Source organism: Etheostoma cragini, chromosome 10 (genome assembly GCF_013103735.1).
Source record: "Etheostoma cragini isolate CJK2018 chromosome 10, CSU_Ecrag_1.0, whole genome shotgun sequence".
In the NCBI taxonomy this organism is placed as follows: domain Eukaryota; kingdom Metazoa; phylum Chordata; class Actinopteri; order Perciformes; family Percidae; genus Etheostoma; species Etheostoma cragini.
Window position 1 is genome coordinate 23,715,471 of NC_048416.1, and position 20,247 is coordinate 23,735,717.

A 20,247-nucleotide genomic window follows, 5' to 3' on the forward strand; every position below is an offset into this window, starting at 1 on the left:
TCTGTGGATACATTTTAACACAACAGTAATTAATTCTGAATTAATTAGAATTACGTTTTATTGAACATTTGCAATAATTTAATTTTTGCATACATTTTAATTTATTATAGTAGTGTGTTCAATCTGAATGACATGTAAGACATATAAACAAACTAAACATGTAAATTCCAAATGTATATGATTTACGTCATTTTCTTTTTAATGTTTGGTAACTAATTTAAAAATCTTTTTTTTTTTTTTAAATAACATTAAAAAGGTTTTTGACTGCCGTGCCTCTTACTTTGTTTTCTGTTTCCAAGGAAGCGCGTCTTGGTCACTGCGCATGCGCTTTAGATTATACCTCACCTTTTTCCGCCAACAACACGGTTGAATATACTTCCCTTCTTAATCAATGGCTGGTTGTTTTTAACCGAGATTTCTTCGTCAAATGAGGGGCGGCCAACCGTATTTAGTTGTTATAGCGAGTGTTTTAACACTCGTCTTTCCTCTGTGTTGTCAAAATTTGAGCTCGGATGAGACTCGGACGAAGTTGAATGGCTCTGCAGTTGATTTCAACTCGTTCAGAGAGCATTTTCACCGCATGTATGAGGTCAGCAGCGAAGAATTTAACCGTCGTCATCTTTATTTTCAGGTAGGAGATAAGACGGAAAAGCTACTTACAGAAACTCTTTTGACACTCCTCACTTTTTACTTTTAGCAGGGTTAGGCAAAATTGACGGTGGTTATGGTTAGGATAGCCGATTGGTCAGGGGATAGGACCTGAACAAATCGGGTTACGTTACCTTGCGTAAGCACGGACGCCTGGCCAATAGTAGTGTGTGAATGCTATTAAAGGGCGGGTCTGTATTTGGTTTTGCAGAAAATGTAAACTTTTATGCAAATTAGTTGTTAATTGTAGATTAATATGCAATAAGTAACGACAGACAAAGTACAGTTAGTAATAACAATAGCCTACTCCATTACATCCTCTGTTAAGTCCTGCAATTCAAAATTGCACCTAAGTGTACAGAAGTGGGGAAATGTAGGCTACTACAAGCAAAATGTAGGCTGTTTGTGCTGCTGTGACAGTGGCTAGCATTGGCTAGTGCAATGATTGACACTCGTGGGTACTGTTCAGAAAAAGTTTCATTTTTTGTTTTAAAAGGAAATGTTGTGTGCAATAAAAGTTACTCCATTCAGACACAGAGTGCTGTATTAGTACTTAGTTACCTGTTTATTAGGTAGTTAACATCTTAGTAAAACTACAGCAGTTTAATATAACAGTCATGAAATACATCATTATGTTTTAGAACATTAGTTTTTGCCAGGTGTACCTAATAATCTGACAATTGGAGTATTATCATTGAAGCATTACAATTTTAGCAGCATGTTACTGCTGCAGCTGGTTCAGGTGGAAATAATTACTTTATCTAGATTAACTACTAGATGTCAGATAAATGTAGTGGAGTAAAATGTACAATATTTTCTTCTGAAATGAACTGTGGGAGTGTTAGCAAAAAAAAGGAAATGCAGTACTTCCTTCCTTTCCACCAGTGGTCAGTGATTACAAACTAATATGAAGATAACTTGTGTGATGTATTTCAGACACACTTATGTTGTATTATCAAGAAAAGAAAAGTTTTAATTTGCTTCCTCCTTCGCTCAATCTGCCATGTGTGTTCTTGCAGAATGCCACAGAGCGTTATGCGTACCTAAACTCATTCTCCACAACACCACAGTCTGCTAAATATGGCATCAACCTGTTCTCTGACCTTTCACAGAAGGAATTCAGAGGTAGGCTTAGATTGTCAGGTGACATGTATTTATTTATCTATTATTTTATACCTGTATTAAGCATCTTACTCCTTGGATGACTTGGCTAAATCTGAACTGTCATTGTTTACATGCATCTTGGTATCCAGCAATGACTTTGAACTGTATCTGTAATCTACAGATCTCTACCTGCGAGCACACACCGACAGAGCTCCTGTCTTCTCTGGACTAAAGACAGGGGGGCTGCCAGCCAAATTTGACTGGAGGGACAAAGCAGTGGTGGCACCGGTCCAAAACCAAGAAGCAGTAAGGTCTACATAGAAGAATGATAGTCAGTCTGTATGTGTACTGTAGCTACAGAGACACAGTTAGGTTATCTTCAACGTAGTCTATATGGACGGCGTTTCATCTCCGGCATTGTTTTAGATGCCACCGCAAATTCTGCTGGATGTCCATTACCATCCCCTTTCTGTGTTTTGGCATAGTAAAATCCGGTGGATTTCTGAGGACTATGGTTAACTGCTCCTCAGATCTCTACAGGGTAAATCCAGACAGCTAGCAGTAGATAGCAATATAATTCTATTCATTCGTTTTATCTTACATGTTTTGGTTTAATTAAGGAAACCTAAATTGGAGATTTTCTTTTATTCTACTTTAGTTGTAGAATAATGTGTTGCATAAAGCTTTATTTTGTAATAATATTTAATATATACTTAATATTTAGTTTTTAAATTGTCAAAGAATTGCTATCTGTCCAATCTGAGTTTTCTTTCGCAAAACCACCTTTTAACGTACACGTCCCGCCAAACAAGTTCTTTCCAGAAACTTTTTTTTCAGAGGCACCGTGGCTCTGTCCGGCGCTTAGCACCGCCCAATACAATTGTGATTGGTTTAAAGAAATGCCAAGAAACCAGAGCACGTTTTTCTCCCATCCTTGAATGCCGTGTGGACTAGCCAGACCCTCTTTGCAGCGCTTTGGAGGAAGGTCTGGCAATGCGAGACTGTTCAAGAAGTAATTCTTTTCTTTTAATCAAATCTTTGTATCATAAACAAATAAAGCAATCAGATGATATAACAAAATTTGTCAATAGACAACTAAATATGTACAAGGGCACTCATAATAGATCTCAGAAATGATAGCATCAAAAGGGGGATGTTGGTCTATGGGAGGTGTTTTCCTTGCTTTTCAGTTCTAGACATAAGGTTTGATGATTTCCAGTGAGACCAGAGCCTCAGTTGTAGAGGTGAATATCTATTGATGTAAGATGCCCTGCAGGCATGTTTTAAGACATAAAAATACTCCGCTCTAAATGCTACCTTGTGCCTGATATTATTTTTCCTCAAACCACTTTATTAACCTTGTTGAATAACCCTTTCTTAAAGATTCTTTGTTGGGGCTCTTCTTCCCTTTATTTTAGAGTTATAATTGATAGACAGGAAAGGTGGGAGAGAGATGGGGGATGGCACGCAGCAAAGGGCTGCAGGTCGGACCCGAACCCGGGCTGCAACAAAGGCCTACATGTGGCGCACGCTCTTACTGAGTGAGCTAAAGGTCAACCCTTGAATAACCCTTTTTAAAGTGACATCTACTCCTCCCTCAGAAAAAAATCCAGCATCTATAAATAAGCAAATATTGTAAATCTCAAGTGTTTGACTACTGGACAAATGATGTCTGCTTAACTCAAAACTCAATTTTAGGTCAGTGTGTACGAGAGGCTTTAAGATTTCACATCGCACAATATGATTTGCTTCCAAACCTGTTGTGATGTCACAAGTCCATGATCGGGCAAGCACATCTTAAACACTTAAGTTGAGCACAAAGAATCTTTCCCACTTTCCCCCCCCGATAGCAAAATCATTTGTAAACTGCCTTCTAGTATCAAAATCAGTGCATGCATCATTCTGCACAGTGAAGGTCAAAGATCCAAGTGGAGTGACAACAAGCAATGTTATTTTAGAGTAGGGGCACTTTAATAATGGTCAAAGGACAAACAAGGCCATTAAGTGTGAGTTTAAGGGGGATGAAGCTGCTGCTTGTCCTGGCTGAAGGTTCACTTTCTGCTCCATATTTCCTTTATCTCTTTAATTTGTTGTATTGTTCTGTCTAGGATGATATTTTCACGGTGCAACTGTAGTCCTGAAGGAAAAACATAGCCCATACAGCAAACAGCCTACACTATCACGTATATGTTGTTCTCTTAAATTCTCTAGGGAGAGCCTGTACGTGGCCACTCACCTATTGTACGATTCTGCTCCGTGCAGTTTTTCTGCACAGACTTTCTTTTTCTCTGGTTCTATATGTGGACCTGCCTGGTCTGAGTTTCAGATACATTTAAGAATAGGTTGAAAATAAAATGCAGTTCCATGCATAAAGACACAAAATATCAAGCCACTCGAATCTCATAAATTTGTCTTGATTCAGTTTCCCCTTATCTTGATTCTACTTTTTATGACACCAGTGTATTTTATTGCTTTAAAGGAGGTTGCAGATGTTCCTAATATTTTGTATACAAAGCGTATACTTATTTCCAGTCCAAGCAATAATGACGGATTTTGGTTTCAGTATTGATTTTAAGCCATGGAACCATAATGAGCAACAAAATATTGGATTTTTACACCGAGAGTTCAGGTTTTCATCACATTTATGGGAATTAATGCTAAGGATGTGAACTGAGCATGGGCTATTTGGAGAATGAGATCGTTTGTGCAAATGCTATACAGGAAAAGATGCATTCTCTTACATAATTAAATGCTGAATGTTTTCATTTTAGAAATTACTGGTTTCAGGAAAGCAGTGTTATTCAGGCAACATTTGAGATATAAGAGCAACTTTTGCTGTCAAAATATCTCAAATGATCCTCAGCCTTTAAAGATTAACATTAACTGAGGTGTGGGGTAGCAGTAGCTCTGTCAGTAGGGAGTTGGGTTGGAAACTAGAAGGTTGCCGGTTCAAGTCCACATACAGATCAAAGTATGGTGGTGGACTAATAGCTGGAGAGAGGCCAGTTCACCTCCTGCCAAGGTGCTCTTGAACAAGGCACCAAACCCCCAACTGCTCGGGGCGCCTTTCCACGGGCAGTCCCTCACTTATGATGTTATTATCATAACAACAGAGTGAAAACAATATAATTTCCCCTTGCGAGATTAATAAAGTATAAAAAAAGAAATGAAGATGTCCCTTGGGACATCATATACCGTCAGTAGATGGCAGCAGAAAACAAACAGTTCACTCAGACTGGCCAGATCTGCTCACCTCATCAACATGTACAAGATCCATACTCACTGTTGATTCCTGTCTTTAAAAATAAATAAGTAATAACTTTCAGGATTTGAATCTGAATACAATCATATTGAAAACTTTAAGATTTAACTTTAAAATTAGTCAGGGATTTACCCTCCAAACCCCCATTTGAACTTGTATCTAAAAAATGTGTTAGTCTGATGTTACCATTAAAAAAAAAATGATTTGGAAGGCAGAGCTCATCCTTCAACATAAACCTAACATCTTTATTCTGTGTTCTTAAGCAAAACACCAACCTCTGTGTTAATGGGGTAAAATCAAAATGACAATTTCCCCTGGACAATGTCCCCTTGCAGTCTGGAGTTTGGTTCTGAAGCCTTTTTTTCTGTTTTGTTTTTCCTGATTACTATGAATTTAATTTTACAGTGTGGGAGTTGTTGGGCATTTAGTGTGGTTGGTGCCACACAATCCGTCCATGCTATAGGCGGCTCGCAGCTGGAGCAACTCAGTGTACAGCAGGTTCTGGACTGCTCCTTCCAAAACAAAGGCTGTAATGGAGGCTCCCAAGTCCAGGCCCTGAATTGGTTAAAGCAAGTAAGTTGATAATTCCAAGCCTTTCCTAAATATTTTCAGGTCTTCAATAGATGCTTCCTAAATTGTTACAGTGAGTACAAAGTACAAATAAACTCTTAATACTTCAAGCACAGAAGAAATGTAAGGACTCCTTGTTATGTGATCCCAAAGTGACCTGAGGAAGAGGAAACCTGTGGGATGATAGGCACATTTTGCTTTAGCTAAAAATCAGGTAATATTGTCATGTAATTTAATTAGAGAGATATGTAGAGGCGGTTAGCAAAACAAGATTGCTGTCTCTAGTCAGCCATAAATTAGGAAACTGCCTGTGCTAGGATCTGTCATAAACAAGATGAATGGGAATTTAGTATTCAGAAAACACACTCACTGAGATAAACTATTTTCTTTCTAGACCCGAGTGAAACTGGTGCCTCAGTCAGAGTATCCCTACAAGGCCAAGACAGGAGTCTGCCATTTCTTCGCTCAGTCACATGATGGTGTTGCTGTGAAGAACTTTACTGCACATGACTTTTGGTACAGTACTATTTTTTTGCAAGTTGCCTTCAAGCAATACAGGCTAGAAATGAACAGTGCTATATTTGGTTAAAATCACAGTTGATTTTTATGTGGTTTACATAAAGAACCAAGATCAAAGGAGGGAGTGGAAACCACTGTGACAGACCACTGTGACAGACCACAGTGTTTACTGTTTCAACACAGACATGGATTGCTCATTAGTACTGCAGTTCTTTAATCGAGCCACAGTGACCTAAAGCTTAAAGCTACCTCGAGTTAAAGTGACTCAGATCTTTATTTAATATTGAACATGATTATGACTCACAATCTTGTGTCTGTAACGCCTATTATTTGTTTTTTTTATATGTGTTTTTATGACATAGCCAGGGTTCTTTAACAGAGTTGGGGAATTTTTCATTTTTAGATAACAGAGTTTCAAAGATTGTTACATTTGCTGATGTATTATTACAAATTCTTGACTCTTTTAAAAAAAAATCTTTCCATACGTACAAATTGTATTGGATATAGCTTATTATATATAACATTTGGAAATGTATTTTTTGTGATGTTTCCTAACCAGAACCATTAAAGTACAGCAAAGTTAAGATGTTTATAGACCATACTCTAAAGTTTGACAGGACCTCACCTCACCATGAATAAAGTGTAAAAGGGTTTTGTTCAATTTTGGCATAGACCTACAGTAGACTCCATGAACCTTATGTCATGAACCTGGCAGGGGAGGGCATCACATCATTCGCTACTGGGAATGATCTGCTGGAAGGACAAGATGGGGTACCACAGGGCGCTTATGTGCAACAGAGAGACTGGGGGGAAAATACCAATTTTGTGAATGAAAATGAGTGTTCAGATGCAAAATGTTGCATATAGGACCGGTGAAACATTGAGTTTAGGAGTATACAGTAACAGTATAATTCCAGGGTAGGCCTGCTCGATTTGGGAGAAAACCTGATTCCCAATTGTTTAGCTTAGAATTGATATGATTCTCTGGCATGATTTTTTTCTCACATACTGTAATGTTTATTGACATAAACATTGGCATTAGCAAACATAGATTTATTTTGACAACTATAACTTTGCTCATCACCACAAGCCTGTAAACACAGAGGCTTCAATGAAGAGAAGGGAGTGCATTGCAGCGCTTGGGAGCGCTTTAAAACCTATTTTTTACAGTCGGTTTAAAACTTACAGAAGAAAGTAGTAGCGTTTGAGATGCAGTCAGCTTGTAAAATTAATTGAGAGTCAAAGTCATTTAAAAACTAAATCTTGAACAGAATGAATCGAGATTGCAATTTTATAACGATTAATCGTGCAGGCCTTTCCTAGGGCCAGGCTTGCTGCCTGAACACTAAATGTTTCCACTTTTCTTTGTCAGTGGTCAAGAGGAGGCAATGATGGGTGTGCTGGTGGAGCGAGGTCCCTTGGCTGCTGTTGTGGATGCTGTCAGCTGGCAGGATTACCTGGGTGGAATCATCCAGCACCACTGCTCCAGCCAAAGGTCTAACCATGCTGTCCTGGTTGTTGGATACAACACTATTGGTAAATGCTGTCACTACGCTGGCATGAGAATGAATTATCATTCAATAAAGACAACTGGGATTTTATATTTTACTAGTTAACATGGACCTTTTGAGGTCAAGAAAGTTTCACAACCACGATGGCCTGTGAAAGCAATTTAAAGGTACATTAGACAAGATTTCTGTGTAAAATATAATTTCATAATTGCAAATTGCTGCTGCAACAGATCAGATTGCAACAGATGTCTGATCCTCCCTAATTATATGCTAAAACAAAATGAGAAAGGGAGAAATAAATATTTTAACAAGCTGTTTAGTTTTTATTATTGAGCCCAAAAACTATTACATTCTCATATCAAGTGAAATATCTGTTGCACGTTTCCAGTGAAAATGAAGATTTATTTTTGGTTTTTTGTTGATATTGTAGGGACATGCCTTACTCAGTCTTGTTAAAAGATATCACCACTAATTTCTAGAATATGACTAAAGATGTAAAAATGTAATTATATCGCTGATTAAATAGTTCTGTAGATTTAAGTAAAAAATGACAATTAAAAGCAGGATATACAAGTCAATGTTTTGAAAACCTGCTGGATTTACAGTGTGTAGATTTGAAATAGTTTGTCCTTTGGTACTCTTTGGTACACGGTAATCAATGAATAGCTGGGTTTCCGAACACGAGTCGTAAGTCCACCATGTTGTGTTGCAAGATTTGGAGGTATAAAAGTTTAGATCATTCAGACAGTTACCTCAAGCTTTGTGTCTGAAGAGACATGTTTTAACGTTTGTGAATTCAAAGATACAAGAGATCTTGTTTTGACAGCAGTTGTCAGAACATTATCACAGCTATCTCACTATTTGTATTTTGACTTCACACACATCAGTAATTTATTTTTCTTACCATGAATTATTTCACACCCACCTGTGTTCTGCGGGTATGTCACAAGGATATGAGTGATTATAAAACTGTCTAAAGGGGTTGCCGCAGCAGTACTGCTGTACACACACTGAGTGCTCCTTAACCCTTTAAATAATTCAATCTTGAAATACATGTTGTCTGTCTTAGGGAATGTTCCATACTGGATTGTGCAAAACTCTTGGGGAACCACATGGGGTAATGAGGGTTATGTTTATATCAAAATTGGTGGAAACGTTTGTGGTAAGTATGATCTTTGCCTCCTGTCATTTTCTGTTTATAGATCCTTTCAGTTTGATGTCTGTATGTTGCTGTGCCCACTATCTCTTGAGGGACTAATAACACATCCTTCTTTTTTCTCTTCCCAGGTATTGCAGATTCTGTGGCTGCAGTTTTCCTTTGATGTGTGTATGTGTGTGTGTAACATTTAATGCCTATATATACATATACTGTATCTATATAACAATCTATATAACTATATATATACAGTATATACTATATAACTCTATATACTAATAATAGGAATGAATGCACTGTACAAAAAATATCTTATTAAATATAAGTAAGATAGATGTTTTGGCTGATATGGTTCATACATTTATCTATACAGAGATCAATCACTGCATACATACATTACGATTAATGTTATACCATAAAGCATACTATACAAAACATCACACAACCATATTATTAACATTATGTACAAATGCATTATGTTGCGAATTGTTCTATTGTAGATGTTGATATTGTTGATACAGATGTTTATTATAATTGTATGTACACCTGCTTGCACCTAAGACACATCCCAATAGTCTAAAATGATTCCCTCTCTGACACATTTCCCATGCTGGCATGAAAAATAATGCGTTTGTAAAAACCATCATAGCCACCGGTTTGATCACTGCTCTCACTGATCCATTCACTTTCAGGTCAGTCACAGGGAATTTACATCATTGTATTGGGAAAAAAAAAACATTACAGCACATTGGATCACAGAGCCATCTGCTATACTTTGTCACCTGTTAAGATTAGAAATTAGAGTAAAAAAGTCTAATTTGGCCATTTGAATTTTTCAGGGCCCGTCACAAGATTCTGACCTATAAACCTTGGTGCTGCAGTCTTATGTAAATAATGAGCTAGTAATTTGCTGTTTGATTCTTTTGTTAGCATCATTTTAGGTTATTTGGCATGCTTTTAGTGTCACAATGAGATGAAAGATATATTGTCTATTTTGGTCTTTTTTTTTACATTTCCCAATCCAAATACAAAAATTCTTTAAATCCAACCAATAATACCATCATGGTATCAAGTGTCTCTCCCTAATGGATATTTTGGTGGTTTAAGATAGTCAACTATGTCAAATGACCCCTCCCTGTGCCATGCTTCACTCCAACATATTTTTTCAATGATAAAATAACAAACACACAGAGATGCTCCAAAAATGGCATCTTCCTGAGTTTTAAGAGTTTTCTTCATCATCCTACAGTACTCACCTGTTATTATAACCTGCAACGTATATACTGTTTTGAGGTCAGTTACAGTGAAAAAGTAAGCCTGGACAGACAACTGAGATTTGACTGAGATCCCCCTAGTCAGAGTCTTCACTGCTGCAGTAGGAGCTGTCACAACATTCGGCCATGTAGAGGAACTTATGAATGTTGGGATTTAGCTTGGGCACCCAGTGGCGAGGCACCAGGAACGTTGCCAGATTGAACAGATCCACAAATACTTTGTAGCGGTCACTAAAGGGAAAGAAAATCAATTATTAAATATTTCATTTATGTACTCAAAATATAATGTGCATCTGTTACAAATTGAACTCAAAGGATAGTTTGTTCATGTGAGGAAGAAGTGACCATATGACTGGTTCATTCAAATAAGCACAGAGTAGTAGTGTCATGTCCCATTCATTCTGAAGTGTTGAAGACCGCCTGGTTTCACAGAATTCCATGAAATGATCACAAACGCATTCCTTGCCACCACCACATAATGCGCTAGGCATTACATGGTGGTGGCATGGAATGTGTGAAAATTCCGTGTTGCCACCACGGAGTAGTATGAAAAGCCCAATGATCTGCGTTGGGAGGTTGGAGTGGTGGATGGGTCAAACAACACAGGACTTTCACCCAGGAGACTGGAGATTGTGTCCTGCGTATCACTATTCCTAAATCCAACCTTCGCGTTCTTCTTTTGCTAAACCCAACCCATTTGCTGTATACAGCCGTCCCGTTCTTCTTTTCCCTAAACGCAACCTGTTGTCCCGCATACCCAAGACCTTTTCCTTAATTTAAGGGGTCGTCTTCATTTCACGGAATTATTCCGTGGCCCCATCACAGACTTTTTGGTGAATCTCTGAAACTGCCACAGAGTTAAGGGGCCGTGTTCATTTAATGGAATTCGGTGAGATCAAGTTGGTTTAAGATATGTGTTGAATTATAATACAGAATGCATAGCATATAATACATTCATTCTATATAGCGCTTTAAAAGATACTCAAAGGCACTGTACAAAATAACAAAGAAAACAATAGCAAGATCAGTATAAAAACAATAGCTAGAGCTAAAATGTTTCAATGTTTCCATTCTGTGAAGTCTCAAGAAAATCATTCTCATCCTTTAATTTGTATTGTAAATTACATTACTGTCTTTAGAGTTTTTACCTATGTTGTCAAACCCTGCAAGCTACTGCACGTTACTAAATGAATGTATTGATTTCTAGAAAAGATGTAGGCTATAGCACATCCGTGTGTGACTCATTTAACCTTTAGAACATTGTGAACTGAACCCTGCTTTGTGACTCTCCGAGATCTCGCCACTGCTTTCATAATCAACTCACAGGGGTCAAACCAGGAGATGATCGGATTGTTTCACAACAATGTGTGCAGGGTAAAGAGTTTAATCTGTAGGTTAGAGTTTATAGCTTACAATACCTGACAGTAGATCTCAGGTAGTGGTAGCCAGATGAACCGCCAGTGCCGGCTTTGCTGCCAATCATACGATGCACCATGCATACATGATTGTCTAAAAAAACAAAAGTCAGAAATATGCTCTGTCATATGAGCAATGGTTTGGCCCTGCATGTGAGCTGCATTTCATTTGAGCTGTAAATAGTTTAGACATATGTGTGACAGGAGAGTAAAATATGTATTTCATGGGAAAAGGTTGTTGGATTGATCAGCAGGCGAAGAGGATGTTATAAGAATCTTTGGCCTCTGAGGTCCTGACCTAACTCTTGCTCTGTAAACTCCGTTGTTAGTCCAGCTCTGCCCTGGGGCGAAATATGAAAGTATTGGTTTCTAGTAGACATGCTATTTATTTTTTCTCCCTTCATCTTTTTCTGTTCTTCACTGGTGAGTAGGGCTGTGTACCGGATGCAATACTTTTTTAGGCATCGACCAAATTGCCTCTAAAGCATCAAGTATCAAAAAATGCCTCGTCATTCAATAGCTAATTTTAACACCTAAGGCGTAAATCTCATCAGTGTCAGTGAGCCAATAAGCAGGCAGCATGCTTCTACTGAGATCTAACAACATTTGTGATTGGTTGTTTAACGTTTCACATCATAGAGGCGCGCAGGAAAAACTACGTTACGCACAGAGACGGGGCTCACATAGTAGGAGTGGAAAAATAAATAAATAAATTGTGCCATAATGTAGAATGTTTTAATTTCTTTTCCTTTTATAAAACTGGTACTGAAAAAAGTATCTATTAGGAACCAATATTGAAGTCACGGCATTAGTATTGGTATGGTATGTTTAAATGATACCCAGCCCTACTGGTGAGCATGTGCTACAGTAACTTACATCGCCATTTTGTCGTGAGGGTGTCAATATCCATGAGAGATGTGAGCAGCTGGAAAGGAACCTGGAACCTCGGCTCTTCCCTAAAAGGAAAAAGTAGATTTTAGTATTTTCAGTATTTGAATTATTTAGGATCTCTTGTACAGACGATCAAGTATAAATATGAAAACGTTTCTGGTTGGTGTTCATAGAAGTTGTTAAAACTAGCCTGCTCACTGCCCTCAATAGGGTTAACATCTTTAACCCAGCGGTCTCACATAATCATCATGCAATGACTGACACTGCTAATTGTCTAGTTCTAATGAGTCTGTTGTCTTATGGTGTCCCTAAATAATCAAAGGCAAATGAGCGCCGTAAAAACCATCATACCTGTAGAAGTTGATCATCAAGGCACCTTGGAGAGCCTTGTAAGAGAGGCGCCTCTCACCTGGTCAGAAAAAATTAAAATTAGCCTACAGTACTTTGAAAGTAAAACTAAGTATCTTTAATTGTGTAGTTTTGACATTCACTGGATAAATCCATTTTTTTTGTAGAAAGCACTCACCTTTGCTTAGGAGATGGTTATGACGCTTTTCATCAAAGAGAGAAGTAAACAGCTCTTTCTGTTTGACCAGTTCCGCCATCAACTCTTCCTTGTCCTCAGAATCTTCCATTTTCTTAAATAAAAATAAAAATAAAGGAACCCGTGAATAAAAGTACACTATCTGTCAGTCATTGGTGCGCTCCAGGGAGAACAAAGAAAGTTTGTTCTGATAACTGGAGTCATCTCTTACCTCAATTTTCTCCTTTTCCAGATTCAGCCCATGAAAAATATTGATTTCCAGCCTTTCCCAGAAATTGAATCCATCCACCTCCAAGCCAGGAGTTCTCTCCAGCCACTCCTGAGAAGAAGAGCCAAGGTTGTTTTTGTTATCACACTCATACACTGGTCAGCAGCAGATGGGCTTATCCAGTGCAAGATACAACAAACAATGTTGAAAAGATATACAGAGATATACGGTCAAATTAAATGATGCCTCCTTTAATTAACTCTATTTAAAAACCGCTGACCAAGTGCAAGTGTTTGCCCGTTATTAGACGTACCTCGACTAGTTTTAAAAGTGTTGGCTCCTGTTCACTGGCGAGAAGCATCTCACTCTCATGACCCTTGAAGTTGTCCCTGTAATGGCGTCTGTTGTATGGGACCCTCAGGTTGTCCGGGACCCCGATTTTGTTCTCCAAGATCCGAAACTGAAGACTTTGAAATCCAGAGGCTGGAGCCAGGTAATCTCTACACACAAGCACACACAACTAAGCAAATATGCACACTGCACAGACAGAGTGTCACTATTTTAACTGTCATGAGTGCATCTGCATCTTTTACATTGAAGAGCTGAAGTAGAAAAGGCCAGAAGTTATTGATGTGCTTACCTAAAGTCAAAAAAGTCCAAGGCTGTCATTGTTTCCAAAACCGCAAACTGGTCGACCAACAGCTTAAAGATCATCACAACCCTATGGATGCGATTGTTGACTTTCAGCATGTTGCGTTCATCTCTGACCTAAAATAAAATAAATAAATAATGAATTCATTTTTTATCAACCTCTTTTTTTCATGGCTCAAAATTGCTCAAACTTTAATTTAGAACATCAAGCGGAATAACGCACATTTCTTGTTTTTTCCTGACTGAATTCCAAAGCAAGATTAACTGAACAAGACAATCATTTTGGAATATAACTTGCTTGTTAACAAGGGCACTTATCTAAATATCATATTGTGTTCTCATCTGAGTATTTTGTAATTTTCACTTTACTCAAATTATTTCTACTTTGTAATTTCATATTATAGGCAGTGCTCAATCTTAAACAATGACAGTCAAAAAACAAAGTTCTCCACTCCAGAATCAAACACATGGCTATTCATGAAAAAAAACACACATAATCACATACTGTTTGTAAAATTATTTCACCACAAAAATTTTAACTTACATGTCCACTGATGAAAATATGTCGCACTGAATCAAGTTCAAACAAAATCTGTTTGAACCACAGTTCATAGGCTGAAATAAAAGAAAAAAGTGTAAGCATCATTAAGATTTTAGTAGAATATGACAAGCTGAACAAGTCTGTAAGCAGGAATGGCTACTTAATTTGAGCAAGTTACTCTCTTATATTCAGCCTTATAGTACACATGCAAAATTGATTCTTGGTTTAAAACCAATTTTATATTTTCAGGAGAGACATTTATTAAATAAAAAATAAACACATGAGATTTACATTTTTTCAAGTGAAACTGCATTGTAAACAAGTTAAATTCTACTAAAAAAAAAAATCCAAGATTACCAATTTATAAATAAATAAATGACTAAATACAAGATAAAAAAACTTTCATTCTGTGAGACAAGTATAAAAAAAAGGCTCTCAAACACTATCTGTCTAGTTTACCTTGATGGGTGACAATGAAGAGGTGCTCATCGTGGATTTTATTGCCCTTAAGTTCACTCTGCAACACCTGGGCTGAGACGATTTTGTCGAGCTGAGAGTTGAAAAGAAATGAAGCACTCAAATTAGGAGCACACATTTGAAAATAAATCCAAATTCCGCTCCGTACTTATCTTAAAAAAACAAAAACAACCCTTTTTTGCCGGGTACACACCAATATGTTATGATATGTGGTGTTTTCTTTACCTGTAGGTAGTCCCCATAGATGATTCCTCCTTTACTGGCCTTGTTTACACCTGCCTGAGAGGCATCCTCATCTTCCTCTGTTTTGGGAGGCTTGTTTTTGAATAACCTGCAGTGCAAAGAGAGATGAGGTTTGTTACTTGATGTTTTACCATCAACAGGATTAGCAATGAATTGTTAGAAGGCTTAATCTAATGGAATTTGAAAAAAAGGAAACAATCCTTTAGAGCCCTATTTTAGCTGCAATGACAAATTGAACATACAAATGCCTCTTCTCAAAGTACGGACATCCACTCATGACTTCAGTTGCAGCACAGACGTGTTCTTCTTCCTCAAATAATATTAACTAAAATTGTCTGCAATGGGATCAGTTTTAAAGACGCATCCCATCCAATCACTCTTGAGAATACAGACAACATCCGGCCCGCCTCTGTTTGCCCCAGGACCACGTTCTGGACTTTGTTTGACTTGCTATAAGAACAACACAAGACCTTTTTTCAAATTACAAAATGAAAAACAACAGATACAAAATACATATTACTTGTATTCAAATAACAGGACTATCCAATATATTCTTCATAAGAAGATTTCAAATGTGTTATTATTGCTCTCGACCTTTAAACGCTGAATAAATATTGTATTCAGGAAACTTCTCTGCACATTGCTGTCTCAGTGACAGTTTATCTTCAATGTTTACTCACCAGAGTTTATATCTGTGTGTATTGTCTCTTATGGTAAAGTTAGTTATGTAAGCCTCAGACCTGGAGGTACGTGCATTTATTTGCATCACCGGTTTGAAGTCCTGGATGGCAATCCTGATATGCACGTCCATTCTATGTCTTTTGTTTTTATTTTGCCATGAATGTTAAACAAGTTGCTAAAAAAATGAATTTAATTTAAAAACATAATTATCCTTGAAAAATCTTTTTAAAGATGAATAGAGCGTGTTTTGAACCACAACCAATCAAACACATGCTTAATTTATTTATACTGTGAGCCGACGCTCAAAGAAGAAAATGTGAAATTGACTTTTAATATGCATGTTGGCAATGTTACATTTAAAGTGCAACTGATGCAGTGTGTATGTCTTCTAATTGTAATTAACAGACCTTTTAACCTGGATTAACTATGTTAAAATGAACTATGTTGATATTATTTGAATGTCTAACCATGAACTCTTCTTTATTACCATAAAATCCTACATTAGATGTCTGGGAATCATTGAGGCCACTCTGTCGGTCATTGGACTCATCTGTAAATATTTGCAAATGGTTAATATTTTATTTTTTTGGTGAACATCATTGCAGATAGTGTGGTTCTAACGCCATTTCTAAGTGGTGTTTTGGAGTGCTTACATAATGTTCAAGAACATACACTGAGCTGTGTGTGTGTTCGTGCATGCGTGTGTGCGTGTGTGTGCCTGCATGTGCGCATGGTGTTCCTGTGAATTGGACAAATCAGATACACTGTAAATACCTTTAGAACCAGAGATAAGCTGAAAAAGTAATGTGTAATGTTCTTTTGTAATTGGCCACATCTACACAACACAACACACTGTCAATCGCAACAAGCAATTTCTTTTTGAACAACAGATAGCCCAGTTTCATCAATGTATGAATTAGAAGCCTCAATCTACTCTCTCTAAATCTCTATAAGATCATTAGCGCCCTTGTTTTGTTTTACCCACACTCTTTGTAGACTTCTCAGTAAAGTCCCAACAGCCTGTGCAACTGTCCTCAGAAGATCAGAGGGATGATAACGAGCAGCTATTTCTGAATTGGGACACGGAACAAGCCCAGCAATATGAGGCTGCAGTCTGAACAAGAAAAGCAAAAGCAGCCCCAGAATGCTTTGTTCTTGTTCCTTTTTAGCTGGGATGAATGGAATGCAAGTGAGAGAGGCAGAACAGAGGATGAGGTGCTTGAGACAAGATGAGACCATCAGTGGGAATCTTTGCAGCTCTAAGAAACCTGTCTATCCCACTGATAGGACGCACCACGTGTCATTACGCATTTTCTCCAAGGCCTGAGTGAGTCACTGATTAAAAGATAGCAGGGATTTGGCTTGTTTTTGCCTCACTGCCATGTAAAATTCCCAATGAAAGTTGCACTGTTTTCTTCTCTATGTGCCCTTTGTACTAGAACTCAGTTGTACTGTGTTTGCCAAATGTCAGCCCCTCAGTCGGCAACCTTCATCTCCACGCTGTATGTAATATGTATATCATCAAAGAAAAAGAAAAAAAATATAACACTATCACTGGTTGTACATTATGTTTGCACTAAGAGGCGAGGTAATTATAGTATGTAAAACATAATTCAATTACATGGCTCTTACATCATTTGAACGTAACCTTTACAGCTTTCATAATTTTTACGAGGTTGCGCTCAGAATTATAAGAGAAGTGTAATTAAGTGAAACAAAACTGATTTGATTGGATAAACGGCAATTAGCCAGAGATGTTATGTTTGGTCTGAACTATATTGTAGACTAACCATTTTTCTATATCATGTAAATATTATAAAAACTTTACAGTGACTTGTGCACTATAGTGTAAAAATATTACAAAGTTCTGTGTTAGTTCTAAGCAATGTCACACGTGTTTTAGGCTACAACATTTGTTGCCACATACAGCCAACATCTCCTCACTATCCACTAGCTGTCTGTCCCCTGAACACAAAAACCTGGTCTCCGTGGACAGGCCAGGCTCCACAAACGCCAACAAATACAAACTGCACCAACATAAACAGTGTTCCAGCCAACAACAACAAGAAGGATTTGTGGGTTGGGGTTTGGGGGTCTAGTGCGCGGAAGTGAGGGGCAGGGGACAGGAAGAGGAGGAAAGAGGGGCGAACAGGCTAGCCTCCGTTTTGTTTGACAATACTTTGAACGTCAACGAGCAACTTTAATATGATTAAGTGAGTGGCAACGTCCCTGTTTGTAGATGATTACCGTATCGGAATGCATTTTTATTCCTGACAATCATCTAATAAAAGTTTAGGTTATGTCAAGATCAGAAGATGGTGTCCACAAGCAAATAGAGAAAAAGGTCCGAGCAAAGCTTATGTCCAGATCAGATAATATGATGATTCTGTGACCATGAGAAAGACATCCTTTCTGGATTCTGTAGTTCAAACATAGCCCTAGTGAGCATTCATGTGCAGAAATCTCCAGATGCACACAAAGATATTTGTTCACCTTTCCAGTAAATTGGTTTGTTTAATTGGCAGAATGTAACAACTTAATTACAAGGTCATGAGTGCAGGTGCTCTATTTATTGTAGTAGTTTTACTTTATTTTGTTAATAGTGAGTCAGTTTTACATTTAGAATGTGTGATGCCTTTGGAGATGCAATCAGCCACAAAAAAGCCTACACTTTTATTTTATTTACTAGAAACTCATTAGAGAGCTCAATCTGTTGACTATTTCATGTGTTCATTATTTTCTAATCAGCTTGGTTGATGCACTTGACTGCACATTTTTAATGTCACCTCCATGATCGTTGAATTACTACTGTAAACTCAACTTCACTGTGAGAAACTGTAGCTTTCGTTACACTGAGCTCAACATCATGTGATTGTAACTGTAACAAAATTAACTTCCTTGATAAATGCAAGCTGTATGACGTCAAAACCAAGCATCATATATAATTGTGTAACTTCAGTTTTGTGGTGTTTGATTGTGACTCCAGGTTGGGACATGTAGACTTAATCATTACATATGGCAGTGTGATTCCATATGGCTACGTTTGTGTTACGTGCATAAAATGAGGCTCAATTTAATTATGAAACATGCTTCATTTTTTTCCATTGCTCTGATCTGGTTATTGCGTGATGCTTTCAGGTCTTTGATGTTCTTGCAAAGTCGTGCCATCTCTTTTATACAAGCCTTTGAAGTCGGTCTAGTTGCACTGCGTAAGGATATGCCGCAATGTTTCTTTGGCAGTGCCCAGACAGTGATACTGCAGCAGTACTGCGGTTCATCTCAATATTAGTGAAATAGCTATTCTATTTGATGTCTCTAAATTAACTTAGAGTAGCCAAAAGTGACTTTTTGGTCTCTCCCCCCCTTTTTGGTCTCCGCCCCCCCGCCCCCCTCCATAACACCTGGCACGCTAAAATAGAATTTGAATGAATTATTTTAAGTTTGAGCTCAAGGCAGCACTATTTTCTGACCTCTCTGAAAGTGCAGTGATGGGTGCTGTTATTATAAGTGTGCAGCTGCATGATGTGTACATTAAACAGTCAGCTGAAAGACTGGATGACTTTCTGAACTATGCTATATGTACCACTAGGGAGCATCAGAGGACTTTTAAGAGAATGAAAGATGTGAATGCTTCATGTTCGGCAGGGCTGAGTTTTTACTTGAAGATTTTTTCAACAGGGTTTTGGTGAGATTTGAAACTCACTAAATTTTATATATTAAAACAAATGGGGGTTTATATAAGTTCACTGTAATTTCAATGTGAAAGAACAATAGACCGTAACTCACAGGGAATGTATTTCAGATTTTGAGTTGAGCTACATTCAAAGAGATGTAGCTTTGTTGACTCTGTATGTCATAAAACATCTGAAAACTATATTAATAGTCTGGGGGATGTAGGAGCAGCAGGGAGGTCAAAAACAAAAGCATAAAACAAGCTTTGAGCAAAGAATAGTATGCAACCATGGTTTGAAATGCTGTTTGAAGTTTACCATGACAAAGAAATCCCTTTGTTTTCAGAATTATGAATTCCATCATCAAACCTCCTGTTTTGATGAATAACGTAGAGTGTGGGAATCTGATCACAACCCAAATTTTAAAACTTTGGTTTTTAAAACCCAAGTTTTTAGCTACGTATGTCCAAACATACTCTTACACTTAAAATCCTTTTGGGTTTTGATGCTGAATGAGTAGACTGTTTAAGCAGCTTTCAATTTCAAGTAAACTGCATTTAAAATCTATTCAGCTACAATATGCACAGAGAGCTTTAGCCAGCTGACGTCAAATTAACGCATTTGGTTCCCTTGACTTTGTAGCTCAGAAGAAGCTTTTGTTATTACTTTGTATTAATAATTAATGTAATTTCAATATTTTTTTGGAATACTGAGACCATGCATCCATAACCATTTGGAAAGTTTTTAAGCATTGTTTATATCTAAACTAGTGTCTAAATAACCTCCAGCTAATACCACATTTTCTCACATCTCATTTTGTAAAATGGAACAGTTGATTAGTAATACAAAAAAGGCAATTGTTTAAAAAACAACACACCAAA

At 37.5% G+C, this 20,247-nt stretch overlaps 2 protein-coding genes across 4 annotated transcripts; one reads left to right on the forward strand and one right to left on the reverse strand.

Moving 5' to 3' along the window:
- Positions 1-276: 276 nt before the first annotated feature.
- Positions 277-16,413, forward strand: ctso (cathepsin O). 3 transcript variants are annotated; one of them, XM_034883606.1, is made up of 9 exons: positions 277-631; positions 1,668-1,773; positions 1,934-2,058; positions 5,420-5,587; positions 5,979-6,100; positions 7,476-7,639; positions 8,684-8,776; positions 8,902-8,955; positions 16,396-16,413. In XM_034883606.1, exons 1-8 carry the CDS (start codon positions 428-430, stop codon positions 8,934-8,936), a joined length of 1,017 nt encoding a protein of 338 aa, XP_034739497.1. In that variant the 5' UTR covers positions 277-427; the 3' UTR covers positions 8,937-8,955; positions 16,396-16,413. The 3 variants fall into 3 exon arrangements, with proteins under 3 accessions (XP_034739497.1, XP_034739494.1, XP_034739496.1); XM_034883603.1 differs by having other exon boundaries at positions 278-631; positions 5,979-6,096; positions 7,472-7,639; XM_034883605.1 differs by lacking the exon at positions 16,396-16,413 and adding an exon at positions 16,374-16,391 and having other exon boundaries at positions 278-631; positions 5,979-6,096; positions 7,472-7,639; positions 8,902-8,953.
- Positions 9,769-15,402, reverse strand: tdo2a (tryptophan 2,3-dioxygenase a). The gene is made up of 12 exons (XM_034883602.1): positions 15,257-15,402; positions 14,997-15,102; positions 14,754-14,844; positions 14,298-14,368; positions 13,743-13,870; positions 13,416-13,602; positions 13,106-13,213; positions 12,877-12,988; positions 12,702-12,759; positions 12,336-12,415; positions 11,463-11,553; positions 9,769-10,275 (listed from the first exon to the last, which is right to left on the reverse strand). Exons 1-12 carry the CDS (start codon positions 15,289-15,291, stop codon positions 10,122-10,124), a joined length of 1,221 nt encoding a protein of 406 aa, XP_034739493.1. The 5' UTR covers positions 15,292-15,402; the 3' UTR covers positions 9,769-10,121.
- Positions 16,414-20,247: the final 3,834 nt, after the last annotated feature.

Excerpts from the sequence above, each read along its gene's own strand:
- tdo2a (XM_034883602.1), bottom strand. The coding sequence starts at position 15,291 with ATGAGTGGATGTCCGTACTTTGAGAAGAGGCATTT. Across the intron at positions 15,103-15,256 it reads TACTTTGAGAAGAGGCATTT|GTTATTCAAAAACAAGCCTC; the intron begins GTATGTTCAATT and ends TTTGCACTGCAG. Across the intron at positions 12,989-13,105 it reads TGGAAAAGGAGAAAATTGAG|AAAATGGAAGATTCTGAGGA; the intron begins GTAAGAGATGAC and ends TTTTTATTTAAG.
- ctso (XM_034883606.1), top strand. The coding sequence starts at position 428 with ATGAGGGGCGGCCAACCGTATTTAGTTGTTATAGCGAGTGTTTTAACA. Across the intron at positions 2,059-5,419 it reads CGGTCCAAAACCAAGAAGCA|TGTGGGAGTTGTTGGGCATT; the intron begins GTAAGGTCTACA and ends TTAATTTTACAG. Across the intron at positions 6,101-7,475 it reads TTTACTGCACATGACTTTTG|TGGTCAAGAGGAGGCAATGA; the intron begins GTACAGTACTAT and ends TTTCTTTGTCAG.